The sequence below is a fragment of the Phodopus roborovskii genome, unplaced genomic scaffold (genome assembly GCF_943737965.1).
Source record: "Phodopus roborovskii unplaced genomic scaffold, PHOROB, whole genome shotgun sequence".
Lineage (NCBI taxonomy): Eukaryota > Metazoa > Chordata > Mammalia > Rodentia > Cricetidae > Phodopus > Phodopus roborovskii.
In genome coordinates this window covers 7,221,480-7,248,817 of record NW_026125295.1, presented here as the reverse complement: position 1 = coordinate 7,248,817, position 27,338 = coordinate 7,221,480, and the positions used below count along the sequence as shown (strand labels likewise).

Below are 27,338 nucleotides of genomic sequence, written 5' to 3'. Positions count from 1 at the left end.
TCCCCAGAACAGCCCTACTGTAAGGGAGGGTCTCCCCAGACAGCCCTACTGTAAGGGAGGGTCTCTCCAGAACAGCCCTATTGTAAGGGAGGGTCTCCCCAGAACAGCCCTACTGTAGGGGAGGGTCTCCCCAGACAGCCCTACTGTAAGGGAGGGTCTCTCCGAACAGCCCTACTGTAAGGGGAGGGTCTCTCCAAACAGCCTTATTGTCTGGGGAGCCAGAACGGGTGGCCCTGTCATTAGCAGCTGCTCCACTGTGGGAGCTCCTGGGAGCCCTTCCCTGATGTGCAGGAAGGCAGGACGACTGACTCTTGCTGTTATTTTTTTTTTCTCCACTCTCTGTCCAGAAGTCCTCAGAGAAAGTCCCAGGGAGTCTGAGCCTGTCAGCAGAGAGGCCCCGAACCCCTGTCCTTTGCATGCCCCATCTTACTGTCTGCTCAGCTGACCTGTTCAAGGCCATGTCTGCCACATCCAGTCCAGAGGCAAAGGCCACTCCTGTCTTCATGTGGTGGCTCTGCCACCCCCTCCCTGTCTCTCAGTCCAGCTTTCCTCTTCCCTCATCATCTCCCCCTCCCCTCCAGCTTCCTGTCTCTGTTCTTCTAGAATCGCTGTGCCTGGCTAAACTCCACCCACTTCTGATCCTGCCAGCCACAGCATTCGATTTCTGTTCAGTTTCTGGATGTCCAGTCACCTCCCCAAGGGGACTCCCCAGGCACAAACGGAATTCCCGGTGAGCTCCTCTGGTCTTTCATAGTCTCCCCTGCAGCCTGCAGCTTGTGTTCATCTGTCTCTTGACTTCCAACACCTTCTTTTACTTGACTTATTTTTTCTTTTTTACTTTCATACGTCAAACATTCTCTATTATTGTGATTCACAAAACAACCTCAAACAGTGCACAAAGTTTCTGTCACCCCAGCGACTTGAGAAACCGAGGCAGGAGGATTGCTACATATTTGTATATACTTTGTGCACTGTATCATAATTATGTGTGGAAATATGCTGGAATTCCTGCACCAAAGTCTGTACATTTTAGCACTGGGCTCGGGAACTGATTGTATCACAGTAGATGGCCAATCAGCGTTGTGTGAGGGCTTCGGGGTATTTTTTTGTTTACTGCATATTTGTATGTGCAGGTGTGTGGTGCATGAGGAGGCCAGAGGTCAGCTTCTGCTTTCTTGCTATTTCTATGTTTGCTTGCTGGAGACAGTGTCTTACTGTGCAGCTCTGGCAGAAATGGGACTAAGCATGTGGAGCTGGGACTAAGCATGTAGACCTGGGACTAGTCATGCAGACCTGGGACTAGTCATGCAGATCTGGGACTAGTCATGCAGACCTGGGACTAAGCATGTAGACCTGGGACTAGTCATGTAGACCTGGAACTAGGCATGTAGACCATACTGGCCTCAGTCTCAGGAATTATCCTGCCCCTGCCTCTTGAGTGCTGGAATTAAAGGTGTGCAATACTGTGTCCCAAGCACATTGCCTTGTGAGACAGGGTCTCCCATTGGCCTGGACTCTCCAAGCAGGCTAGGCTGCCAGTGAGCTGCTCTCTGCCTCCTCAGCACTGGGATTACAAGCATGTGCTGCTACACCCGGCATTTTTTTATTGGGTTTGAACGTGATTCCTCACTCATGTGTACACAAGGACTTGCTGAGCTGTCTCCTCAGAACACTGGACATTGCTTATTTATTTAATTTTGTTTTCTCGAGACAGGGTTTCTCTGTGGCTTTAGAAGCTGTTCTGGAACTCTCTGTAGACCAGGCTGGTTTCGAACTCACAGAGATCCGCCTGCCTCTGCCTCCTGAGTGCTGAGACTAAAGGCGTGCTGGGACTGAAGGCCTGAGCCACCACCGCCCGGCAACACTGGGCATTTTAAATATGCTTTGAATCATATCTTCAATTTCACCACTAGCCCCCACATCTCCAGCCTGAACTGCCTTGTACTGGACATCATCTCTTGGAGGTCTGGAACCCTCTATTGTATTCAAAACCGAGTGCTAAAGACAGCATTGTCTTCCAGATCCCTCAGACACTGTTACCTCTCCTTTCACCCCTCACTATGGCCTCTCTTAGCTCCAGACACACTGCCTTGTGTCTCTCCAGCATAGTACCCTCCCATGCTAGAGCCTGCCCTGCCTTGCCCGGAACCAGTGGCCCCAAGCATCTCTGCACACCCCATACTCCCATGTCCTGGAGTCTGCTCAGCGCCACCTTCCCATGCCAGCCAGCCCTACCAACCCTGCTTCTCCCCACCTCACCTCCTGGTCCCCTCAGACTCTGCAGGGGTCCCTTCTCGGGTTTGCTACAGCAGCTCTTCCCTTTGCGGTAGAATGTAAGCTCTATGACAGCAAGCAGGAGGTTTTGGTGTGTTTTGAACACTGAAGATTCCCAGGTTTCTGTGTGCCCCGTGGATGACAGATGTTTAGTAAATGATTATTGAAACCGCAGTAGAACAGCTTTCACGCAGGGCTCTCTTCAGATTGCACATCCTGCCCTAGCTCAGGTACACTGTCTCCCTGCCATGTGACTTCTATTCGCCCCAGGTAATGGCAGACTAATGATTCCAGGGGCTGGAGAGATGGTTCAGCAGTTAAAAAGCACTGACTGCTCTTCCAGAAGACCCTGGTCCCCAGCACCTACATGGCAGCTTAAAACTGTCTATAACTCCAAGATCTGACACTCTCACAGACACATTCCTGCAGGCAAAACACCAATGCACATTAAAAAAAAAAAAATCTTACCTTAAAAAAAAGGAAAGAAAGAAATTACTCCATTCAGGACTAGCTAGTGAACTGGTAAGATTACTGGGGTCATGTACAGATGCACGGGTAAGTCAAAGGCCACTGGGTCACTGGAAAGCCCACAGCCGTCTGGTTGAAGACATGTAAAGCCACCATTAAAGGTTCCTGAATAACCTGCTGGAGCCTTCTCTCCCTCTGCAGGCCTGTTCCCTGATTAGAGAAATCTGGAGAGGTCTTATAAATGTTGTAACTTTCTGATCCTTTCGAGTTTCCTTAGCTTCCTGAGTCTTCCCAGCCTCCTCTCCTTCCAATACAGAATTTTCCAGTTCACAGGAGATAGCTACACAACACTCCCTAGAATCCATGAAGCACTCTACCTACTTGTGGCTGGCCTAGGCAGAGGTGAGCCTTGAGAAGTCCACTCAATTCCATTCCCCGTGAATGCTAATAAATATAATCACAGAAAAGAAACCCCTAATTGCCGGCCATGGTGGCACATGCCTTTAATCCCAGCACTCTGGAGGGAAGCAGAGGTGGGCGGATCTCTATGAATTAGATGCCAGCCTGGTCTATACAGCAATTCCAGGATAGCCAGTGCTACAGAGAAACCCTGTCTTGGAAAAGAAAACAAGAAAAAAAGAAGCCCTCAATAACCCCTGTGCCATCCTGCAATTAGCAGTAGGGCTGCAACCTCATGGCCCATGCTGGCATCTGGAAGCCTGTTTCCCATGACCCATGTCAGCCCAGTACAGTCTGAAGACCCTTCCTTGCCCTCAGTGCCTCCTAGGACAGGTGATCTTCCCATTTCCTGTTGATGCAGCTGGATCTGGTTCAGGATCTTCTGCATGGAACCCAGGTGAAGTTCACAGTTTTCACAAACAGCCGGGGAACGCCCTTAGACCAAGCGGCTCTGTGGCCGCCAGGATATGTTAGAGAGGGCCATAGAGAGAATGACTGTGGGCAAATGACTCCAGCTCAGATCCTTTGGCAGGCAAGCATGGCTGCCACGTGCTCCACATCTGTTAGCTGTGTTTATCCCACAGCCCACGGTTGCTCCCAGCCACAGAGCAGCAAAGCGACTTGCTGGGATTCTCAGATCAGGAAACTGGAGAGCCAAGATTTAAAGAGCCCTTCGCCCTGATGCTTGGGGACTTGGGTTCTGAGCTTGGGAGGGGGCTCGATCAACCTCATTGGCCTCACTCACCCAGGCTACCCCTGGTTTGAGTTTCATGGGGGAGGGGCTGAGCAAGGCCAGCCCAGGGCCTGACCAGCCTGACGGTTGGCATTCTTGGGCTGATAATGCACAAACACATATGCACATGCCACCTTCGGAGTGGGGCATGCAGAGAAGTGACCCTTGACAGTACCAACACTGGATCCCTCTCACCTGCCCACAGTCACCTCAGGAGCCCCTCCCCCCCCCACACCTTTGCAGGGACAGCCAGGGTTTTGGGGGTGGGACAGTGCCTGGAACTCTGCCTGTACCAAGCAAGTCCCAGAAGCTCCGTGCTTCAGAGTAAGCCTGCCACTGAGCCCTATGAGTCACCAGCGTCCCAGGAGGTTTTGCCAAGGTTGAGTAGGGTAATCGAGGCAGGCGCCTGGCCAGAGCAAGGCCCACACAGCTGCGCCTGGAAATTGGGGGTAGAGAGACAGAGTCCAGCCACTTTGTAGTTCTTTACAAATAGTACAAAGCCTCTAGCTGTCCCTTGTGTGTCCCAGCCTTCACCCCCTGCCAGATACAGTTACTGACACACAATGCTTCTAACCGGTTGCACAGAGCAGAGGGCGTCCCACCCCGTGAGAGCAGAAGAAAAGGGCGGAGGGTCCAGAGGCAGAGAGTGCCATCCTACAGGGCAGCACTTGGAGCAGGGCGTGGCACGCCTCATTTCTTGCAGAACCTGGCTGCTTGGGCCAGGTTTGAGTCAGCATACCTTTTCTGTTTGGCAACCCCAGGCCAGGGAGGGGACATTAGATCCTATGTGTGCAATGGAAGCCAGAAAAAAAAAAAAAAAAAAAAAAAAAGCCTGTTTGGAGTATGCAGAGGGCGAACCTTCTGCAAACCCCACCGTGGCCATTTGTGGTAGAGGGAGAGGCCCTCGGGATGGATAATGCCCTGGCTCTGAGCCCAGGACTCAGAGACATGGATGACAAGAGGTAGCAGTGACGCTTGGGATGATGCCACGCCAGCTGCTGGGGTCAGGAATTCTTGCTCTCAGGTTGGTGAAAGGAGCTGGCTTGTGGAGTCCCAATTTACTGATGGGAGAGTACCTGGTAGGGCCCCGGGGCGGGATGGGAGACCCAGGTGGAAGGGGCTCAAAGGCTCAAGAAGGACGGGGGAGGAGGCCTTTGGAGAGAAGGGAGTCTCTCATTCCCCCCCCCCCAGGCTCTGTGGCTGGCGTCGGGACCCGGGGTACAGGGACATCAGGTGCCTGGCTCCCTTAAGCAACCCTCCAGCTCTTTCACATGTATGACCAATGTCACAGGGGCCAGAAGAGAAGCGGCTGAGGTGAGCCATGCTAGCCCCTGCCAGACTCTGCCTTCACCATCAGGGGGGGAGTTCACCAGGGCACCCTTACCCAGGCAGCCTCACGCCCGGCCTTCCTCCTCTCCTCCCCTCACTGAGAGACCTGCACCTGCTTGCTACAACCCCAACCTTAACGAACACGAACACACACACACACACACACACACACACACACACACACACACACACGTCTCCCAGAGAAAGGGAGAGAGGACCCTCTCCTGACAAAAGTTTGGCTATTACTCTCCCTAACCCTGGCCACGTGGGCTGGTGCCTGCACCCACTGCTCAGAAGTCATTGCTTGACTGCAGCTTTACGCAGTGATTCCTGTCCGCTCTAAGGCCGGATTCTGATTCTTTCCCGCATCACCCACACCGCAGCGAGGCGAGGCGCCCACAGGCAGGGCGTGGGGCCGGCAGCCCGCCGTAATGACAGGGCCTGTGGGTGGCGGCGGCGGAGGAAGCAGGAGGAATCTGACTATTTCTGGCCCGGGCGCACCCAGCTGGCCAAAGCCGCGGCCAGGGTTTTCCGGTATTCCCGGCCCCCCGCTTCGCGTCCTTTCCCCGGTCCCCTGGAGGGGGCGGGGAGAGGCGCCGGTTGGTGGGTTTGGGGGGCGGGGCGCTGCCGTGGACCCACCCCAGCCCCGGCCTCCGCCCACCGCGGTCCAGTCGGGTCCCTGCACCGGCCTGCGCTGGGACCCCAGGCCGTCCGGTTGCCGCTCACGAGAGTCACGCCGCGTCCCCTCCGCCGCGCGCCCGGACGGGCATGGACTCGGGTCGGGACTTCCTGACCCTGCACGGTGAGTGTCCCGCCCGCAGGGGAGACCCTCGGGAAAGCCTGTCCCCACCCCGGGATCAGGGGTAGTAACTCCTTCTGGGCATTCGTCCCACCAGAGAGACCAACGCCTTGGCCTCTTGTAGGTTCCCGGAAAGCCTCGGCCCAGGCTGGGCACGACCTTGGGCGTTTCCAGACTTTTCCCCAAATTTGGCCCAAGAGATCGGGCGCTGTGCAGACTTCTCTCGGGGGTTCCCCCTGATCTTGTTCATAAAAGGCGGGGCTCCTCGGCCCAGATGGCACCAAGGGGGTCCGGGAGGGAAAGAACAGCATCCTTGGACCACCGAGTTCTCCGGGCCCCTTCAGAGGCTTCCCAAAACTCGGGTGTGCCCGCACCGCGTCAGGCCGCGCGGGCGTGGCAGATGAGGGTGTAAGGGGGTGGAGCGAGGAGGAGGTGTGCAAGTTTGGCTGAGGTCGGTCTGGCAGCCTTCACCGCCTAGTACGGAAAACAGCGAAGCCAGAGCTGGGAGCAGCAGCGCGATCGTATTTGCTGACCCTCGGGGCTGGCAGGAATGGTCTCAGGACTGCCTTGAGGCTTGGTCCTTTGTCCAGCCGGCTTTGTTTCTTCCCCTCCCAGCGAGCTCCTCTCCCTATGACTGTCACTCTGGCGGAGAGGAAAGCCCAGGTTCCCGCTGCAAGTCTTAGAAGCCTGCAGGCAGGGAAGGGAGGGGTTTTGGGGAGACCTTCCTTCGTGTCTCCTCAGGACATCTGCAAGACCAGTAAACGCGCCCTCTCACACCAACCCAGTGCCTTTTCACTTTACTCTAGTACCCTTGAGATTGTCGGGCTTTTAAAATTAAATTACTCGTAGTGTGTGTGTGTTGGGGAGGTGTTGGGGAGGGGAGGTCGGAGGATGACAACTTTCAGGAATCTGTTCTCTTTCCACCGTGTGGATTCTAGGGATCAGACGCAGGCCACTGGGCTTGGCAGCAAGCCCCTTCACCCCTGAGGCATCTCACCAGCTAGGCTGTAGGTGTTCGTGCCCACCAGTCACCCCACTCCCCCTGGATACTGCCTCTGAGCCAGCCCCCATCCATTTTGCCAGTTAACCAACTGAGACTTTGTTGCCAGAGCCCTGTAAACTAGAGTTTCTCAAAGCCACCTTGTCAGGCTGGGTCCCTGTCCCCCCATCCCCCACTGCTCCCGAATTCCCTTCAGAGGCCAGAGGTAGCCTTACGGCACCCGACAGAATGGTGGGAACAGTGGTTGTTGGCTCAGAGGGTCACAGTGCTGTCTGGGACTCAGGCTACACTGCTTCCCTGCCTGCTTCCTGGAACCTTCTGGTGGCCTCTGACACAGCAGCCGCCTTGGGTCGTGTTGTAACAGGCTCAGCCTCAGTGTCTGTGCCCCATTTATTCCCTGGATCGGCCCTGACGTCTCCTCTACAGAGACACAGCGCCTCGGCCTAAGCACACAGGTTTGCTTGGCCAGCCTGGCTCATCCTGTTTGAGACCAGCCTCCCAAACGTGTGACTCAGTAGAGCCTGTCCCTGCAGGACTGGAATGGACACTGTGACCAAGCTGACGGACCTGTGGGCCCACTGCCTCTGGCGTGCCTTCCACAGTGACCTCCGCCAAGCACATGCTGCCTACACTGCAAAGCAGATAGGGAACTAAGAGAGGTCAGGGGGAATTGGTAGGGGGAGAGAGGGGTCACGGGGTCACTGCGGAGTGTGTCTCTTAGTGGTGCTTCTGATGGGGAACCCGAGTCCCTTTCCAGCACTGGTTACATGAGGCCCGGCCACACTTTCTGGCATGGGCAACTGGCAGTCTTCTGCAGGGATGCCCCAAGTCCCTTCCATTGGCTGGAGACCTGTGGACTCCTTCTGCCCATACTTCTTACACTCACGGAGGCAATGTTATATTCAGGCATAAACTGTGTAGACAAACAGAGGTTCCCCCTCCCCCTCTCATTTCGTGTATGGCTCCTGTGTGCCTCAGTTTCTTCATCTGCAAAATGAAGGGTGCTGTGGGGGTGGGGTGAGACAATGCCCGGCCTGTACAACATTGAATTCTAATCTTGCAGGAGCCATCCCCCGACAAGCCAGGAGTTGTCTGGCAGGGGTGGGTAGATGATGGAATGCCACCAAGGGCAAGTGTGACTGGAATCAGGTGCATGAACCCAGGGGCTCTTTGTACCTGTGAAGCCAGCAACGGAACCTGCAGTTCCCATCTCCTCCTATGCCACATCCTCCACTCCGTCTTAGCTAAGCCTGGGCTGGCATCCTCAGCAGGTCCCAAAAATGTGACTGGAAAGGCATCACCTCCCAGGACCTTTCCCTTCACTGAAGACATTCACCCACACTGACTTCCCCTATACCTGGCCCCCTCCCTATTGCAAGAGCTGGCATTCCGTAAAAGGGGAAGGAGAGGGCCACACCTTAGCCCGAGAGCACCGGCTCCAATCTCAGCTTTGCTACTTATTCTGAGCTCCGTTCTCATCCACGCGATCACAATATATTTTTTTTCCAGGGAGGATAAAGAGCCAGGATAAAATGTTAGTGAGGGCCGGGGATTAACTAATTGGAGAGCCTGCCTGGCACTCACCACTGTGGCACATGATTACAGCTCTACAATTTGGAAGTTGACAATCACTAACTCAAAGCTATCCTTAGCTACACAGGATGTTGGAGGTCAGCCTAAGATACACAAGATCCTATCTCAGACAAAGAAAAATTAATGGGCTTAGGAATTCTGAGTTGCTTAAGAAGCCAGAGACCCCAAGAAAAGCCATTACAGCGAGTAGTCTATGGACCCTTCTCAAAACTGTATTTCATTGTTCCTGTGGGTTGTTTGTGTTTGTTGTTGTTTGAGGGTTTTGTTTTTTAAAAAAAGACATGGTCTCACTGCATAGCCTAGGCTAGCCTGGAGCTTACTATGTAGCCCAAGCTGGCCTCAAAACTCAGCAATCCTCCTGCCTCACAATCCTGAGTACTACAGTTACAGATGTGAGGCACCATAACAAACTTAGGATCATGCTTTTAGCTGCATAACAAAGAATTCAGAGAAAATACAGCATACTGAGAAGATGTGGTCACATCGGGTGTCTGCTTAACACCCCCTGTATGGTCTCTACAGTCTGGGTAGGCTAGCCTGTACTCTGCTCACCCCCACAGCAAATAAAAAGCTCTCCTGCATCTGCATTTCAGTTCATCCACAGCATAGTGCCTTGCTCAATATTTATTCTTCCGTGTGACCGTAGGCAACCTACTCACTCTGTGCTTTGGTTATTACCGTGCTTGCCTGTGCCCCAAACTGGCTTGGCCGGTGACTCACTGTTGCCAGTGAACGCAGTGGGGATCTCTTCAGGAACTGAGGGGGAAGGAGGGGTGAGTCAGGCCTCTGGCTGGTGTCCTGACCGTCCTGCAGCAGGGACCCAGTAACTCTGCAGTGAATGAAAGGGAAGCTGTACACAAGAAAGGGCCCAGTGTTTCCCCGGGCGCTCTGGACGCACAGCTCTGCACAAAGTTGCAGTCTTTCTAATTTATTCGAGGCAAGACCGTGGACCGTGAACTCCTTTCGAGGTCAGCATTTTTTTCTCTTTTTTCGAACTGCCTTTGTGCGGGGCGGACCCCTGGATTCAAGGCCAGCCCGGTCTGCGGAGTGAGTTCCAGGTCAGGGCTACACAGAGAAACCATGCCTCAAAAAACAAACAAACAAACAAACAAACAAACAACCAGAATGGTGTTTGCATCTGTTACCTTGGGATTTTCCGCGATTAAATGGGAAACCAAGAAGAAAACAGAGAGCCGGCGGGCAGCAGCAGGCCTAGTCACAACAAATCAGCTGAGTAACTGAGGATCAGATTTGGCGGGCTCGGTTGACTAACCCGGGCTGGCGTGACCATCTCCGCGTCGCTGTTAAACTCTGTAGGCACCAGGGTTCCCTCTGCAGCTTAGTGTGCGCCCTGGTGCCTGGGCGATCTTGCAGAGTTGGCTCAGGAGTTCCCTGCCAGGCTGTGAGGCACACGGCCGCCCCGTCCCCACCCGCACACACCCTCCCAGATGGAAGTTCCTCCCCCCCCCCTTCCTGGGCTCCGCCTTTCCCGTGCACAAGGCCCCCTCCTGGGCTCCGCCTCTCCCTACAGTGTGCTTCCTGGCTGTGACTCCTCCATGTCGCCTCCCAGGCCGTGACTGCCAGCTTCTGGGCCCGGCTTATGTCTGGCAGGCTCTGCCTCCATCCCTAACCCCCAGCTATGCTTGCTCCTCTCACACTCTGGAGGTGAAGGCTCTAGGATCGGGATTCAAGGCCGTCGCGACCACACCTTGCCGCCCCGTCCCACCTCCTAGTTTCTGGTTCCACTCCCTCCGCCTACTTTCCACTCTCTCCAACCGCTCTAGAGCGTAGGCCCCGCCCCCACAATTGGCCCCGCCTTCCTAGGCTAGACTGCCGGACTCTGCCGGCTTCTAAACTAGGATTCACCCTGGCAGTCTTGGGAGGACACCATGCAGTGCCTGGGGGTCCCGAGCTGCAGGCGGCGGAGCGTGAGCCGCTCCCGGGAGCTCTACCTGCAGGAGCAGAGTCGCAAAGTGGCTGCGCTCAATGGGCAGAGGCTGGGTAAGGGATGCGGGGGGGGGGGTACCCTGAGAGCCTGCTGCCGGGAACGGGACAGCAGCTGGGACAGGGCGCTCCTCCCTTTGAGCCTCAGATTAGACATGTTTAGGTCTTCTGCGGAGCTGTTTTCAGTGTGGGGGCGTGGGGTGGTTCCTGGGGGGGGGCTAGACACGCATTCTTTCTGAGCAACCCACTCTCCATGCCCCCTAACTAACGCCAACCCCTCCTGGTTACAAATTAACCCCTGGGTGTGTGGCTGGCTGTACTGACTGTAACCCAGTGAGGTCCAGTATGATGGTTTGGGCAAATGTGTACCTGGACAAGTGACAGTTGGTGACCCCAGGGGTGACTGAGTGATTCTGTCACACTCACGGTATGGTGACACCATCGTATGGGGATGATAGTTTTGTAATGCCGTATACCCGTGTGACATTGTGGTACCTAAGGTGCAGTATGTGTGTAACCGTGTGTGACTGTGCAGATGTGACTGTGAGACTTACGCTATGGTGTGGGCTTTCTGATTCGGTTACCCAGTGGCTCTGTGTCTTTGAGTAGGGGCTACACGTTTCACAGCTCTGACCCTGAGAGCAGGCTTCCTACTTCTGAGTCCCAACTCTGCTCTGCAACTTCCTCCAACCTCGATTTCCCCCTCCGCAATGTGGGGTTAATGATACTACTTACTGCCTTTCTTCACTGAGTTGTTGAGGGGATTAAACACAGGCGCTGCGAACAGTGTCTTATTCAAAAATTAACTATCATTATGGCGGCTGCTGTTATTATGGTGGCAAACATTCCTGCATGGTATGTAGTGTGCCTGCGTGTGGAAAAAGCGGGAACACCCACTCCAGGACACACACACAGGTAGTTTGCGAGGCACTGTGTCCCCGTGTGGGAGGTTGTGTCCGTGAGTGTTTGTGACGGGGTGTACACAGTGTAGCTATGGGTTCCAGGCCCAGCATCACGGTGAGACTATGGACAGAGGGTCAGGCATTCCCACGGACACCTGCAGGCCCTGCGTGTCCTCTACAGTCACTGGCCTGTGGGCCGCTAACCCGGAAATGATTGGTGAAACCCTGAGCTCATAGCCCACCACCTGCCCTTCCAAGGCTGCGTGGAGCTGGGTGAAAGCTTCCCACAGACTTTCTGTGGGATAAAAGAACAAGGGGCCCGGCCGTAGGCCACCCAGGGGCCTCAGACTCAGGAAACCCTTCCCACCCCATGGCAGTCCCTGCCCAGATTTCCCAGTTCCCGTTACCCTGCTGGACTTATCTAGGTTCGCTTGGAACTCAGATCTACCTCCGGGAAATCACAACAGCACTGGGAACTAATCACTGCCTGACCTCACAGACCAGGCCTCAGCTGGCTCCAGGGCAGGATGAACCTGTCAAGCCTTCATGGTGTTTTCCAGAGCAAGGGAGTAGGGGTTTGCCTTCCACTTCCCAGCAGCCCCCATTCCCACCAGAGCTCTTAGCAGAAGCTTGCTTAGCTGTGTCCAGCTCAGGGGGCATGGTGCTGCTCGGTGGTGAGGAGGGATTCCTCCTAGTTGTACCTCAGCCTCGGAAGGGACAGTGGGACGGTCTCAGCAGAGGCCAGAGGTGGTCCTCCGCTCTGACAGTCTGGGAACTCCCTAATCTTCCCTTCACATGGAGAACAATCTGTGTGGGTCCCTTCTCTCCTTCTAGGTCTCCCCACACCAGAGGGAAGCTGCCCGTACTGGCGTAGAGCATCTTCCAGCAACGGGTGGACACGCGGGACAACACTTCTTACCCCAGGGTTGAGGAGGGAGCAGGGAGAGACACGGGGGGGGGGGGGAGGCTCCTGAAGCTCCTGGCATTGTGGGGGGGGAGGGAAGGAGGCTCCTGAAGCTCCTGGCTTTGTGGGGGGGGAGGGAAGGAGGCTCCTGAAGCTCCCGAGGCTCCTGAAGCTCCCGGCACTGTGGGGGGGGGAGAGGGAAGGAGGCTCCTGAAGCTCCTGGTATTGTGGGGGGGGGTCAGTGTTAGCCCGGGATCTGCCCTCACTGGAAGTAGGAAGCTGTGGAGGGATAAGGTGGGTGAGGGAGGCCTGTCCATATAGGCTTATAGATAATGTGTAGACGGTAAGGAGGCAGCATGGACAACTGGAGTGGGCTATCCTGGGTGGAGGGCCTGTGGCTTTGTGGGGACTCTCTCTCTTCGGCCTAGGCCTAGGACAGCTGGAGTTTTTGATGCCACTTTTCTGTTGGGTCACATAGTTTTAGGGACATAATCAGGTGTCCATTTGGCTTTGAATAGATCTGGTTACAGAACTGCGTGGGACATAAACACGTGTGCACACATGTGCGCACACCACCGTGTAGGTGTATCTACCTCTGTATCTCAGGGTGCAGGGTGTCTCTTTTATCATCTTTAGGACAGGGTCTGTTTGTGGATGGCGACTCCTGCCGGGCATGGTGTCTCTTGTCTGGGGCTGTCATGGGAGAGGACATTGAATACTTGGGAGCCCATGACCCAGGTCAAGCCCGAGTCTCTGCAGGGGCTGGGCGAGCAGGCAGAGCCCTGTCCTACCTGAAAAGACTGAGCCCTGTCTTAAAGCAACTGTTCACCGAGGGAGCCTAGACCTGGGACACTCAGTGCTGGGGGTCAGGAAGGAAAAACAGGGTGGTCCCAGCAGGCTAAATGTAGTCCACGGTGGCCTCATCCATCTCTACTGGAGGCAAAGACAGGAACAGGGAGAGGGTGGCTGGAGTAGCGAAGGCCCGGGGATCCCATGGCAGTAAATCGTGAGGTCACCAGGCCACACAGCTGGTCGGGAAGTGTGCTGGAACCTGAGGAAAGATTGGGGCCATTGGAAACTCGAGGTTATTTGGCTCTGATGGCCTGGGTTCATTTCCAGCTGTGTGGTCCCTTAGTCCCCCAGCTTTTAGTTCCAGCTCCCTTCACTTCACTGTGGGCCAGGCGATTTCCAATTCTCCCAGGGGTTTGAACTGTGCTCTGGTGTCTGTTTGGTCTTGGGGCAGAGAGAGAGGCACAGTGGTCAAATACTATGCGTGCATGCCCTGGGTCTTCCGATCAGTGCCCAGTGCGGGGCAAAAGCATGAGCTTAGGAGGGTAGAGGCGTCCCCTGAGGGAGGCAGGGGTCTGGGCCCGGCTGGTGGAGTGAGGATGGACCGGGTGAAAATGGGCTCTGAGGGGGTGCAGAGGGACAAGGCCAGTGTGGGCATTGGTGGAGAAAGTGGCATCTGACCAGCGTTGACTCCCCAGGGCTGCAGGGTGACCAGGACCTCCAGGCTCTTCTGAAAGGCAGTCAGCTCCTGAAGGTCAAGTCCAGCTCCTGGCGGAGGGAACGCTTCTACAAGCTACAAGAGGACTGCAAGACCATCTGGCAGGAGTCCCGCAAAGTCATGAGGTCCCCGGAGTCCCAGCTGTGTGAGTGGCCTGGGTCTCGTGGTGGCGGTGGCACGGGGGAGGGTGGAGGCCAATCATGGACCGTGACCCCCGGCAGGCCTTGCATGAGATAAGAACCAGACTTAGGTTGGTTGGGGTCAAGGAGCTGTTTGAGTTAAATTATTTGCAGGGAAACTGAGGTTAGGCTGGTCACAGAGGGCATGGGTGTCGAAAGAGGGTGAATATACATGGCCATGGCCGCAGAAGGGGACAGTCAGGTTCAGAAGCTGTGTGGCGCTGGAAACAGCTGTTTGAACTTATAGGTGCCACCCAGGTGATTGTAAAGGAGGGAAAATGGGTGGATCAGCATTCTAGGTATGTTAGGGCCAAAAGTTAGCCCAAAGTCCGGGAACAGATAAGCAGGTACTTCCGTATCAGTGGGCAATATGAGAGGTGGGGCTCAGGAGGCAGAACCTCTCCTGGAACTAAGAGCCTTGGGAGGCTTGGGTGGAGCAGGGGAGGGAAAGACAGAGTGAGATGGCACTGTCTTTCTAGAAGGTTCTCCAAGGCCCAGGGGCCCAAAGCTGAAGGGGTGGGTGTGCATATAGAGAGAGCTTCCTGAGACCCTGTGGGTAGTTCCAGGACATGCCCTTCAGTGGAGGCGCTCCCTGAAAGTTCTGTAGGAGACAGCCCTTGCAGAGACCAGTGTCTCGGGTAGAACTCTGAACCACGGGAGCCACCAGCTCCAAGAGGCCAGTGGGTTCTAGACTTGTGGCTAGTGTGAACGAGGAACTCAGCATTAACTTCTGTTTTACTTGATACCCACAAATGTTGTAGGGGCTCTGAGAGATTTTCATTGGCAGTCCTGGAACTCACTCTGTAGACCAGGCTGGCCTTGAACTTAGAGGTCGGGGCCTGGCCTGCTTCTGCTGGAATTAAAGGCGTGTGCCCACGCCCGGTGTTTGTTGGCTTGTTTTTGTTTTTAAGGGTAGGATCTCAAACAGCTCGAACTAGCCTTGAACTTACTGCACAGCTGAGGGCGGCACTCAGGCCCTTCCTCGCTAAAGATGAGTCCCTGACCCTTCGGCTGTAGACTCCTGAGCGCTCGGTTTGAGGATGGAACTCTGAGAGTTGGAGTTGTTGCTCAGTGGGCAGAACATTTGCTAGCATGCATAGAGCCCTGGGTCCAAGTCCCAGCACTCCATAAACTGGGTGTGGTGGCATGTGCCTGTAATCTCAGCATTTGGGAGGTAGAGACAAGAGGATGGGCAGTTCAAGGTTGTCTCATTTGCACAGAGAGTTTAAGACCAGTTTAGGAACATGAATTCCTATCACAAAAACAAAAGAAAACCACCTTGAGACTCAGTTCTGCCCCAGCCCAGCTAATGCGTCCTAGCACAAGAGTGACCCCTGATCTTGCCTGTGTGTTGTGGCGCCAGACAGGGCTTCTGTCCTGATACGGGGTTTCCTGTTAGCTGCTGGTGGGTGGTGGCATGGTGGGGTACAGAGGGCTTTCGTTGGAGAGGTGGAGACATTTGAATTGCTTGTCTCCATAAGCTTAGAGGGGAACAGGGGAAGGGGCAGGAGAAGAGAAGGCCCACCCTGTGCCTTTCCAACAGCAGCTGTCACTCAGGCTAGCAGGAGGGGCTTGCTTCCAGGTCTGATGGCTGCAGCAGGTCCCATGCTTAGCAGGCCTTCTTTGCGCTTCTTTTAACCGGGCAAGGAATGAGGCTCTTATCCTCAGTGGCATCTTGCCCTGGGGAAACGGAGTCTGGATGATGGAGGAGTAACACCTTTATTCTCCCTTTTCTGTTACGACTAAGTCTGCCCAATGCTCCCCCCCCCCTTCCCACCCTTTATCCCCAGGAATGTTATCAGCAGCTGGCCTTTCCCTCAGGGGCCAGTGGAGGTGTGGGCCTGGGGGGCTCCAAGGCCCAGGCTTCCTGTTTTCATTCCTAGCCTGGGGTGGCTCAGCTGCCTAGTAGGTCAGAGAAGGATTAACCAAGGATGTGTTCTGCATCCCAGATGGTTCAGGGGTCACGTGTTCCACTGTTCAGAGCCTATGGCCCAGGCAAAGCACATCATACAGGTCCTGTAGGTGTCTGGGAGACCCCTGGGGCCTCGGGGTAGGAGGGGTTTGTGGAGGGACAGATAGACCCAGAATGGCTAAAGATGGGATTTGCCATGGGGAGGCCATGAGGGTGAGGCTGGCTCTCTCTCAGCCAGGCTGTGACAGGCACATTGGGATGGTCTTTGTCCCTGAAGCTTGCAAGACTGGCTGTGATGGCAGGGGCCCTCCCTAGCCTCTTGAGGGCAGAATAATGTAATCTCTCAGAGCCGAGGAGGACGTGATGAGCCACTGTATCTAAAGTGCTGGGCTGGCCCGGCCTCTTCTTGCCTGCTTCTTCCTGCTGAGCCCCTCTAGGTCTGGGATTGCTCAGCCTGGTTACAAGCTGAGCCAGGCCCAGGAGGACAGAACTCTGCCTCTTCACACACACACACACACACACACGCACGCACGCACGCACGCACACACCCCCGCCACTGTCCAGCACTTCTCAGAGTGCAGAGTGGCCTCTACTCTGCCTCTCGGGACCCTGGAAGGTAGAGCCTTTCTACACCCTTCTACCAGAAGGCTCCCTGAAGCCAGAACTCATAGTCGGTCACACCCAGGGCGAATACATCACTTTCCTGTCTGGCTTCGGACTTTAGTCCTCAGACCCCAGGGCCAGGATTGACCAAGGACAGCCACCCGTCACCTAAGTGTCAGTAGAGGGGCCAGGATGTGGCCTGGAGGATGTGTGACCTCTCCCTATCACAGGTGCCAGGGTCCGGAACGGTCTCACCCTATGAGGCCTGTTCTATCTAGTCTTCCCCTGCTACCTCATTCCTTCATCACTGTGACCATGGGCCTCGCTCCTAGCTGGCCTCCCTCTTTTAGTCTCAACTCCTCTGCCCTCCTGCTAGGACCCTGTGACGCTTAGGCCGCGCTGTTCGTCCTTGCGGCCTTGACTGTGTCAGATAGTCGTTTATCTTAGTCTGCTCTGCTGTCTCCCCACCCCCCCCCCCACCCCCCCGCAGTCTCCATCGAGGACATCCAGGAGGTACGGATGGGACACCGCACGGAAGGCCTGGAGAAGTTTGCCCGTGACATACCCGAGGACCGCTGTTTCTCCATCGTCTTCAAGGACCAGCGCAGTACACTGGACCTCATTGCCCCGTCTTCAGCCGACGCTCAGCACTGGGTGCAAGGCCTGCGCAAGATCATCCATCACTCGGGCTCCATGGACCAGCGGCAGAAGCTGCGGCAGTATCCTCCCAGGGGCGGGGGCAGAGGGTCATGGCTGGGTGTGGGGCTTGTGTTGCTCACTTTTGTGCCACCGTCACGAGATACCCGAGTGTATTAGTTACTTTCCTGATTGCTGCGATACGCGACAAAAGCAAATCAAGAGGAAGGGTTTACTATTATGGTTTGAGGGATGCTGACTATCATGGCGGTAGGAGAGCGAGGCAGTCGCAATGTGTCTGCAGTCAGGAAGCAGAGAGAGAGAGAGGGAGAGGCTTCTTCTCTTTTCTTATTCAACCTGGAACTCCAAGGAGTGGTGTGACCCACAGTCCCCTCGTTTAAACTCTTGACACTCCCTCAAAGACACACCCACAGGTGCCTTCTAGACCCGGCAAGTTGGCAATGACATCCGAGCGGCTTTCGCGACACTAACTTATTTGCTCGGGCACCAACATGGTTAGTTCCGGTGAGGGCCCTGTCCCTTGTTTGCAGGTAGCTGCCATCTCACCGTGCCATCCCGTGAACACAGAGAAAGCTCTCTTTACAGGCTGTAACCCTCTGGTCAGCCTCCTCCCCGCCTTCGTGTCCTTGTCTAACACAAAGACTCTGTCTCTGAATCAGCTAGGGGGTTGCTCTCTCAACTAGGAGTTTTAGGGAGAAGGTCCTCTGACCCAAGGCCAGGGACTGTGTCTCTCTGGTCCTCTCTGGAAGCACGGTGGAGGTGGGTGACTGGAGAATGACCCTAGCGGTAGATGGGGTGGTGTAGTCATGTTCTCCAGGGTTACCAGACTCTAGGAGTTGAAAGGCCATGGTGCTCTCCTGAGCCATGCTTTTGGGAGGGGTCGTGTGAGCCCACTGTTCAGATCAGCCGATGAGCTGCAGGCAGAAACTTGAAACTTGCGGGCGGTCTGATTCAGTGATCCCTCTTCCGGGGAGCGAGAGATGAATGTGGATCAGCTCCCACTTTTGTTTTGTTTGTCTGAGACAGATTCCGGGCTGGAATTTGTGACCCTCCTGCCTCCTGCATGCTGGGATCACCATGTCCTGCAGCTCCCCTTTTTATGACAGTTTTATGGAGGGATAGTTCACATACCGTAAAACTAAGCTGAGCGTTGCGCCTCGGGCTGGGCAATAGCTCTCAGTCAGTAAAGAACTTGCCATGCAAACATAAGGACCCGAGGCTGAGTCCATCATGCAGGCAAAATCAGCAGTGGGGCCAGAGACAGGGCTCAGCGTTTAAGAACTTGTACAGCTCTTCCAGAGGACCCAAGTTCAGTTCCCAGCACTCAGGGCAGCTAACTCACAGCAGGCTGCAGTTTCAGTCCGGGGAACCTGATGTCTCTGGCTTCTGAGGGGTATCTCCGTGGGTAAGCGTGTGGGCGCACATCCCCCCATACACACACACACTCACACACACACTCACACACACACATACACACACACACATACACACACATACACACACCCACACACACACACACATACACACACATACACACACACACATACACACACATACACACACATACACACACATACACACACATACACACACACATACACACACATACACACACACACATACACACACATACACACACATACACACACACACATACACACACACACATACACACACACACACACACACACTTGTTGAGCCTGATTCAGTGTGTTTTCATATATTTACAGTTGTGCTGTAATTTTTGAACAGCTCCACACCTTCTCCCTCCACTTGCAAAAATCCCAGTGGTTCTGTGGTTCTTTCATATTTTCTCCCAGCTCCAGGCCAGGGGCGCCCATCTGTTCTTTGACCACAGTGCCCTCTGGATTTGCCATAGAAACAGCCCTGCAGCCTCTCCCGAACGCCTTCGTACTGCTAGTGTGTGTGAGGTTCATTCACTCCGCAGTGTGGACCTGTCCTCCATTCCTTCCCGCTTCCGAAAAATATCCCGCTGCGTGGATACACTCTATTCCATGGCTCCTAACTTACCAGTAATGGACTTACGATTCACTTCTACATTAGGACTCTAGTCTGCCGTGAAAGCTAGAACATGTTTTGTGTGAATGCGTGTTTTCATGTCTCTTGCGAACACACCAGAAGCAGAATTGCTAGGTTATATGGTAACTTTTGTTTTGTTTTTCAAGACACGGTTTCTCTGTATTGTTTTGGAGCCTGTCCTGGAACTCGCTCTATAGAGCAGGCTGGCCTCGAACTCACAGAGATCCACCTGCCTCTGCCTCCTGAGTGCTGGGATCAAAGGCGTCCCCCGCCACCACCATGCCCTGGCTTTGTATGGTAACTTATGTTTAGCTTTTTTTGAAAAAAATTTGTTTCTTATCATTTTAAGTGTATGGGTGTTTTGCATGTATGTACATGTACCAGGTCCATGTCTGGTGCCCGAAGGGACCAGAAAAGTGCGAGCGCTGGATCTCTTAAAACTGGAGTTACATAGGGTTGTGAGCCTCTATGTCTGTGCTAAGGATTAAACCCAAATCCTCTAGGAAAGAAGCCAGTGTTCTTAACCACTGAGCTGTTTCTCCAGCCCCTTGTTCTGATTGTAGTTTTGTGTCTGTCTGTGCGTGTGCATATATGTCCATGTGTGTGCAATGCCTGCAGAGGTCAGGAGAAGACACTGGATCCCTGGAGCTCAGTTTTAAGCTGTTGTGAAAAGTGCCATGTAGGTACTGGGAACTGAACTCTGGTCCTCCAGCTCCAGGCTTAACTTTTTGAAAACCTGCCAAACCATTTTCCAAAGAAACTCCGACAGTTTAGATCCCCACCTGCGGTGTGGGAGGGTTCCAGTTTCCATCAGTGTCAGGGTTAGTTTTCAGTCTTTCCTGCAGTAGATACTGTCATGGATGCGAAGTAAATCTCTGATTAATTTTCTGCTCTTCTGTGTGTAGTATGAAGTAGGAAATCTATTTTATTTTTCGTTTTGTATTTGGATATACAGTCACTCCAGCACTGTTTGTTGATACTTATTTTTCATAATTGTTTCTTATTGCAGTACTTAACTTGTTGTGTGTGTTTGCACACTTGCCATCTTGTGTGTGTGGAGGTCAGCCGATAACTTGCGGGAGTTGGTTCTCTACTTCTACCATATGGGTTCTGGGGACCAAACTTGGCTATCGCATGGTGTCGCTTAATGGGCCTGAAAATACCGTTCTATTGAATATTCCCACTCACTGTACAAACAGGCGTTTATTCTGGACTTGGCTCTATCCCATTTGTCTGTCTGTCTGTCCTTTCGTGCACCGTACTTGCGCCACACTCTTTTATCTCCTGTAACTTTGTAGTCAGCTTCATAATCAGGAAGTGTGAATTGTCCAAGTCTGCTCTTTGTTTTGCAAGGTTGGTTTGACTGGTCTGGGTCCCTTAACTTCCCACTTGTATTTTAAGATCAATTTGTCAATTTCTTGCAAAGAAACCAACATCATTTGATAGGGATCATAGATTGATTTGAAGAGTTCTCAGCATGAAAATACCATGTCTTCTGATCCATGAACATGGATAGATGTCTTAACATTTGATTATTCCTCTTCCCACTTGTTGGAAATTTACTCTCTCTCTCTCTCTCTCTCTCTCTCTCTCTCTCTCTCTCTCTGTGTGTGTGTGTGTGTGTGTGTGTGTGTGTGTGTGTGTGTGTATCCCCACATGTGTGTAGTATCTTCAGAGGCCAGAAGAAGGTACCAATTCCCTGGAGCTGGGGTTATAGGTGGTTGTGAGCCATCTGGAGGACACTAGGGACTAGGACTGGTCCTCTGTAAGAAGAGCAAACAATCTTGTGTGCTAAACCATCTCTCCAGCCCCTAGTTTTTATCCATTTCTTTTAACAATGTCTTGTAGTTTTCAGAATTTTCAATTTTATACTTTAAAAATAATTTCAAATAATTTTAATCATTTTGTTGCTATTGTAAATAAATTTCTTCTTAGATTTTTATTATTTTTTTATGTTTTGGTTTTTCAAGAGAGGGTTTTCTCTGTGTAGCCCTGGCTGACCTGGAACTCACTATAGACCAGGCTGGCCTTGAACTCACAGAGATCCACCTGCCTCTGCCTCCCTAAGTGCAGGGATTAAAGATATACACCCCTGCCTCCCAGCATTTCTTAGATTTTATTGTTGTTGTTTGGTTTTGGCTTGTTTGTTTTGAGACAGACTCGTGTAGTCCAGGCCACCCAGGAATTGGCTATGTAGGTAAGGATGACCTAGAACTTCTGATTCTTCTGCCTCAACCTCCCAAATGTTTACGCTGCTCATGTGTCGTTTCCTTTATGAATTCTTTAAAAATTCCACTGTCCTTTTTTGAACACACCCGTGAACCCGTGAAGCTCATTATGTTTGTCTGACTCAGTTCTCTAATTCTGAGGACTGTGCTAGGACCCCTTCCTCCAGTTCCTCTGGGTCTGAAGGGAGAAAAGGAGGGTGAGGTAGTACGGGACCGAGTTGTCCCAGTCAATGATGACTTGGTCCGGGCTTTGGGTTTGCGTGGGCTATCCCCACTTTCTGATCAGTGGCTGGAAACCTGTGCTTCTGTACCGGAAGCATGCTGGCTGCTGATGGATTGAGAAACGGGAGGGCACGCTTTGCAGTGTCGACGGTGGCGCTGGCATCAGCACCGGGAGAGGTGGTTCCTCAGCTGGGGGCGTTATTGACTGGTTTCCTTCTCCGTAGTCTCAATTGTCTACCGTGAGCCTTTTTAGAGTAAATCTTTTCAAGCATCATCAGGTTTCAGAATGAGCAAACAGGAAAAGGCCTCTAGCTGGGCCTGGTGGTACAGTCCTGTAATCCAAGCTGCTCAGGCAGCTGAGGCAGGAGGACAAGTTCAAGACCTAACTGAGCTTAAAGAATGAGTTTATGGTTGACCTGGGTAACCCTGACGTGAAATACAAAGAGTGTGGCGTAAGACCCTGCGTTCAGTCCCTAGTACCAACCAAACCAAGGAGCAAGAAAAGGAGAGCAGAGGACAGCCGGTGAGGAGCGCCTCCAGGCCCCCACCCCTGTGGCGTCACACGGCTGGGACCCTGTGGGCATCAGGCTGCTTGCTGTGTGTTTTCCTGACTGCTTGCTCAGCTGGATTCACTCCTGCTTGCGGAAGGCCGACAAAAACAAGGACAACAAGATGAACTTCAAGGAGCTGCAGGACTTCCTGAAGGAACTGAACATACAGGTGGACGACAGCTATGCCAGGAAGATCTTCAGGGTGAGCTGCCTCCCAGTGGCTGTGGGGCCTCGCTCCAGGCCTGGAGCCGGGCCTGAGCCCATGGGCTGTGCTGGCTTTGCAGGAATGTGACCACTCCCAGACTGACTCGCTGGAGGACGAGGAGATTGAGGCCTTCTACAAGATGCTGACCCAGCGGGAGGAGATCGACCGTGTCTTTGCAGAGGCTGCAGGATCCGCGGAGACCCTGTCGGTGGAGAAGCTAGTCACTTTCCTGCAGCATCAGCAGCAGGAGGAGGCGGCAGGGCCAGCACTGGCCCTATCCCTCATCGAGCGCTATGAGCCCAGTGAGACCGGTGAGGGCCCAGCCTCCCAGAGCCTCATGGCTGGGAGATTCCGATGAAACTGCAGGTAGCCAGCCCTAGGGTTGCAGATCGCTGTGTGGCTATGCTGTGTAAGCAGGTGCATAGGAGAGAGAGAGCGAGGGCGCGCGTGCGCGCTCCGGTGTTTGCCCTGTCTGGGCTTCAGTTCCCTTCTTCTCCAAGGGGTACTGGGTGTCCCTATCCCAAGACGTAGAAAGAAATGGCTGATGAAGCCAAGGTCAGTGTTACTTCCTTCTTTGTGTCTATTCTGGATGCAGCCTTGAGACATGACCTAGAGAAGACCCGGCATGGCTCACCACTTCCAGGCTAGCCGGCCTGTCAGCTTAGTGAGACCCAGGCTCAGAGCACAGAGTTAAAGAGGACTAGGGATACAGCACAGGGCTAGAGTATTGTTGGGCCAGCGCCTGCAGTCAACTCTGAGGCGACATCACCCAGCTTGGAGGCTTTTAGAACTGGAGGAAGGAAAAGAGACAGACAGGGTCTCACCACACTGTCACTGGGAGCCCAGGACGTCTGCTCCCGGGAGCCGCAGAGCGCTAGCTGAAGGCGGGAGGGGGCAGGCAGAGTGTTGAAAGGCTTGTCTTTGCACGGTGGTTAGGCAACAAGCTCTGACTGGAAATGGTGGCTTCTTCCTACCTAGCCAAGGCTCAGCGGCAGATGACCAAGGATGGCTTCCTCATGTACTTGCTATCAGCCGATGGCAGCGCCTTCAGCCTGGCTCACCGCCGTGTCTACCAGGATATGGACCAGCCACTCAGCCACTACTTAGTGTCTTCCTCACATAACACCTACCTGCTGGAAGACCAGCTCAGAGGGCCCAGCAGCACGGAGGCCTACATCCGGTGCGCTCGGGGGGTGGGGCGGGGTGGGGTGGAGGAACTGTCCCGGTGAGTCAGGGTGGGACCAGGGACGAGACCTGGAAGGTCCTAGCCTAGCTGTCCCCACTCCCTGCAGGGCTCTGTGCAAAGGTTGCCGCTGCTTAGAACTCGACTGCTGGGATGGCCCCAATCAGGAACCCATCATCTACCACGGCTACACTTTTACGTCTAAGATTCTTTTCTGCGATGTGCTCAGGGCCATCCGGGACTACGCCTTCAAGGTTGGGTGTGCCCATGGGAGTGAAGAGAGGGTACCAGGGATGGGCAGTCCCCTCCTAACTCACCTTGGGGCTTCTAGGCGTCCCCCTATCCAGTCATCCTGTCCCTGGAGAACCACTGCAGCCTGGAACAACAGCGAGTCATGGCGCGTCACCTGAAGGCCATCCTGGGGCCCATGCTGTTGGACCAGCCACTGGATGGGGCTACCACGAGCTTGCCTTCCCCAGAGGTATAGAGCGGGCACCCTGAAGGCAGGGACGCCAACCTGGCTGGGAGGCCTAGATGGGTCTTAACCAGTTGGTGGTATGTCCCCAGCAACTGAAGGGCAAGATTCTGCTGAAGGGGAAGAAGTATGGAGGGCTGCTGCCTGCTGGAGGAGAAAATGGACCCGAGGCCACCGATGTGTCTGACGAAGACGAGGCCGCCGAAATGGAGGATGAGGCCGTCCGGAGCCAAGTGCAGCAGAAGCCCAAGGTTCTAGGGGGAGCTGTGAAGATGGGGTGGCCCAGGTCCTTCCCGCGCCCATTGCCCATGGGACAGTTACGTCTTAGTTTTTCTGTGGCTGCCATTCAGACTTTCTGCCCCCTCTCTCTGTCTGTTTGTCTGTCTCTCTCTCTCTCTGTTGTCTGGGTTTCTGGTGCTCAGGGCCCACCTTGCCCTACCCTCTGGCTCTAACCGGGGCCTCCTCGTGGCCTCCAGGAGGATAAGCTAAAGCTGGCGCCGGAGCTCTCTGACATGGTCATTTACTGCAAGAGTGTCCACTTCGGTGGCTTCTCCAATCCTAGCACGTCTGGGCAGGCATTCTATGAGATGGCTTCCTTCTCTGAGAACCGTGCCCTCCGGCTGCTTCAGGAATCAGGTGAGCACCCTGGCTGCCTGAACTGGTTAAGACCAGTTCACCCTTGCAGGGGTCCTCAGTTGACATTCCCTGCTCTATGTCTGGGCAGAACTGGCCGTGGGGCAGGGGGGGGGTGGCGTGCAGTGGGATGTCTTCAACCCACCACGGCTTTCACTGATGACTTGACCCCACCTATCCTCAGGAAATAATTTTGTCCGCCATAACGTGAGCCACCTGAGCAGGATTTACCCAGCTGGGAGAAGAACAGACTCCTCCAACTACAGTCCTGTGGAGATGTGGAATGGGGGCTGCCAGATCGGTACGGGCCAGCTGGGATGGGGGGAGGTTAGGGAGAGCCTTGCTGTCCAGGGGCCTAGAGCCCTGAAGGTCACGGGAAGGGTCTGGGGGCCTGAGAAGGTTTGGGTGAAGACCGAGAGCTGAGCTTGGGAACTGCCCGGCCAGCAGGTCTGTGTCTGGTGTACGCTCCAGCCCTTTCCATTTTGCTGTCAGAAATGGAAATGTAGTTCAGCTATGAAAGTGCTCGTCTGGCGTGCATGGCGTCCCAGGTTCAATCCTCTGCACAGCGGGGAACGGGAGCGGTATCACACCTGTCATCTCAGCACTTTCAAGGCGGACTCGAGGATGGGTAGGGTGGGTGGGTTAGGAGCTCAAGGCCTTACTTGGCTACACAGTGAGTTAGTTCAAGGTCAGCCTGGGCTATATGAGACATTGCCTCAAAACCCGACAAAACAGGGCGGGGTGGCGACTCGGTCGGCAAAATGTCATATAAGTGTGAGGTCCTGCGTTGGGATTCCTACCCATGTAAAGCAAGGGGAGTGATGAAGTGCATCTGTTTAGGCACCTGTGAATCCCGACACTGAGCGGGCAGAGGCAGGCTGCTCTCCGGAGCTCGTGGCCAGCCCGCCCAGATAAATTGGTGAGCTCTGGGTTCAGTAGAGATCCTGTCTCAAAAAATTAAAGTAAAAGGCAGTTGAGAAAGCTGTCCACATATGTGTAAACACATGCACGCATTCACGTGAACAGTTATACACACAAATGTGTGTGTGTGTATGATCAGGGTAGTGGGTCAGCTCCCAATGCACATAGGAACCTAGACTATAGTGCACTCTGAGCAGACTGGGCTCCAGGACTCTGGGGCCGGCCCACAGCTTGCAACTACTCTAATCTACCTATAGTGGCTCTGAACTTCCAAACCCCTGGGCCAGAAATGGATGTATACCTGGGCCGCTTCCAGGACAACGGAGCCTGTGGGTATGTGCTGAAACCTGCCTTCCTGAGAGACCCCGACACCACCTTCAACTCCCGTGCCCTGACTCAGGGGCCCTGGTGGTCTCGGAAGAGGCTCCGTGTCAGGGTATGGCCAGATACAGAAGGGACGGTTGCCTGTGGGGATCCCTCCTGCTCACTCACTGCCATCCCTGGATGCTCATTGTCCCTGCTTTTCCTTAGGTCATCTCTGGGCAGCAGCTGCCAAAAGTCAACAGGAGTAAGAATTCAATCGTGGACCCCAAGGTGATAGTGGAGATCCACGGCGTGGGACGGGACGTGGCCAGCCGTCAGACTGCGGTTATTACCAATAATGGTAAAGTATGCGCTGTCTGCGCTGGGCCAGGCTGCTTGCGCCTGTGACCTTGCTGCTGATACGGTGTTTGTCCTTCTAGGTTTCAACCCACGGTGGGACACGGAGTTTGAGTTTGAGGTGGCCGTGCCCGACCTTGCTCTCGTACGCTTCGTAGTAGAGGACTACGATGCCTCCTCCAAGAACGACTTTATCGGCCAGAGTACCATCCCTTGGAACAGTCTCAAGCAGGGTTAGTGTTGGAGGGAAGGGGCCAGCCAGGAGCAGTGGGCAGGGCCTGGCTTCTCTCGGCCTGCCCCTCACTGAACCTTAAGTATCCTCTCCCGGTGACCAGAACTGTCCCTTCCCACCAGGGTACCGCCACGTCCACCTCTTGTCTAAGAACGGAGACCAGCATCCGTCAGCCACCCTCTTTGTGAAGATCTCCCTCCAGGACTAAGCCTGGGCATCGGGCGGGGCTCACCCTGCGTGGGCCAGGCTGTGTCCACGCCTCACGCAAGGCTGGCACTGTTGCATGGACTTCTGATGGGAGCTCCCGGCCCTGAGCTGCCTTCAACTACAACAGGCCGCCTGTGCTTCTGCCTCTCTGGGGACCCAGGGGGCAGTCAGGTCCCCGGAGTGGCCCGAAGTCCCGTTAGGAACAACACTTCAGCCCACTCCCTGCCCTCAAGCTGTCTTTAGGTTGTGAGTTTTTTTATATATATATAAAAAAAGAAAAATCACAAGATAAAGCCTTGCAGTCATCTTACACAGACACCAGAGAATCCCTCAAGGCCTCCTGCTCACCCCTTCCCATCATGGGGTCATTTGGAGTGAGCAGTCTGAAGGGATCCTTTCCATGGAGGAGGTCATGTCCCAGAGTGCCACGGGGCCCTGCTGCTGAGGGAGGGGCTGCCAGACAGCGCAGTCTGAAGACATGCAGGCCACGCCTGACACCAGCCACTGGCTCTTATTAA

The 27,338-nt window shown here is 54.3% G+C and overlaps 1 protein-coding gene across 2 annotated transcripts; it reads left to right on the top strand.

Annotated features, from left to right (window-relative positions):
- Positions 1–5,848: 5,848 nt before the first annotated feature.
- Plcd1 (phospholipase C delta 1) lies at positions 5,849–27,039 on the top strand. Of its 2 annotated transcripts, none has more exons than XM_051202248.1 (15): positions 5,849–6,065; positions 13,893–14,057; positions 17,097–17,325; positions 22,377–22,506; positions 22,589–22,820; positions 23,488–23,689; positions 23,802–23,946; positions 24,024–24,173; positions 24,260–24,418; positions 24,644–24,803; positions 24,985–25,101; positions 25,979–26,157; positions 26,253–26,385; positions 26,465–26,614; positions 26,736–27,037. In XM_051202248.1, the coding sequence occupies exons 1-15, from the start codon at positions 6,032–6,034 to the stop codon at positions 26,819–26,821; spliced, it is 2,271 nt and encodes a 756-aa protein (XP_051058205.1). In that variant the 5' UTR covers positions 5,849–6,031; the 3' UTR covers positions 26,822–27,037. The 2 variants fall into 2 exon arrangements, with proteins under 2 accessions (XP_051058205.1, XP_051058196.1); XM_051202239.1 differs by lacking the exon at positions 5,849–6,065 and adding an exon at positions 10,517–10,656 and having other exon boundaries at positions 26,736–27,039.
- The last annotated feature ends 299 nt before the right edge of the window (positions 27,040–27,338 follow it).

Bases quoted from the DNA above. Each gene is read 5' to 3' on its own strand.
- Plcd1 (XM_051202239.1), top strand. From the start codon at position 10,545: ATGCAGTGCCTGGGGGTCCCGAGCTGCAGGCGGCGGAGCGTGAGCCGC. The intron at 24,804-24,984 runs GTGAGCACCCTG...ACCTATCCTCAG, and splicing joins CCGGCTGCTTCAGGAATCAG to GAAATAATTTTGTCCGCCAT. The intron at 26,615-26,735 runs GTTAGTGTTGGA...CCTTCCCACCAG, and splicing joins TTGGAACAGTCTCAAGCAGG to GGTACCGCCACGTCCACCTC.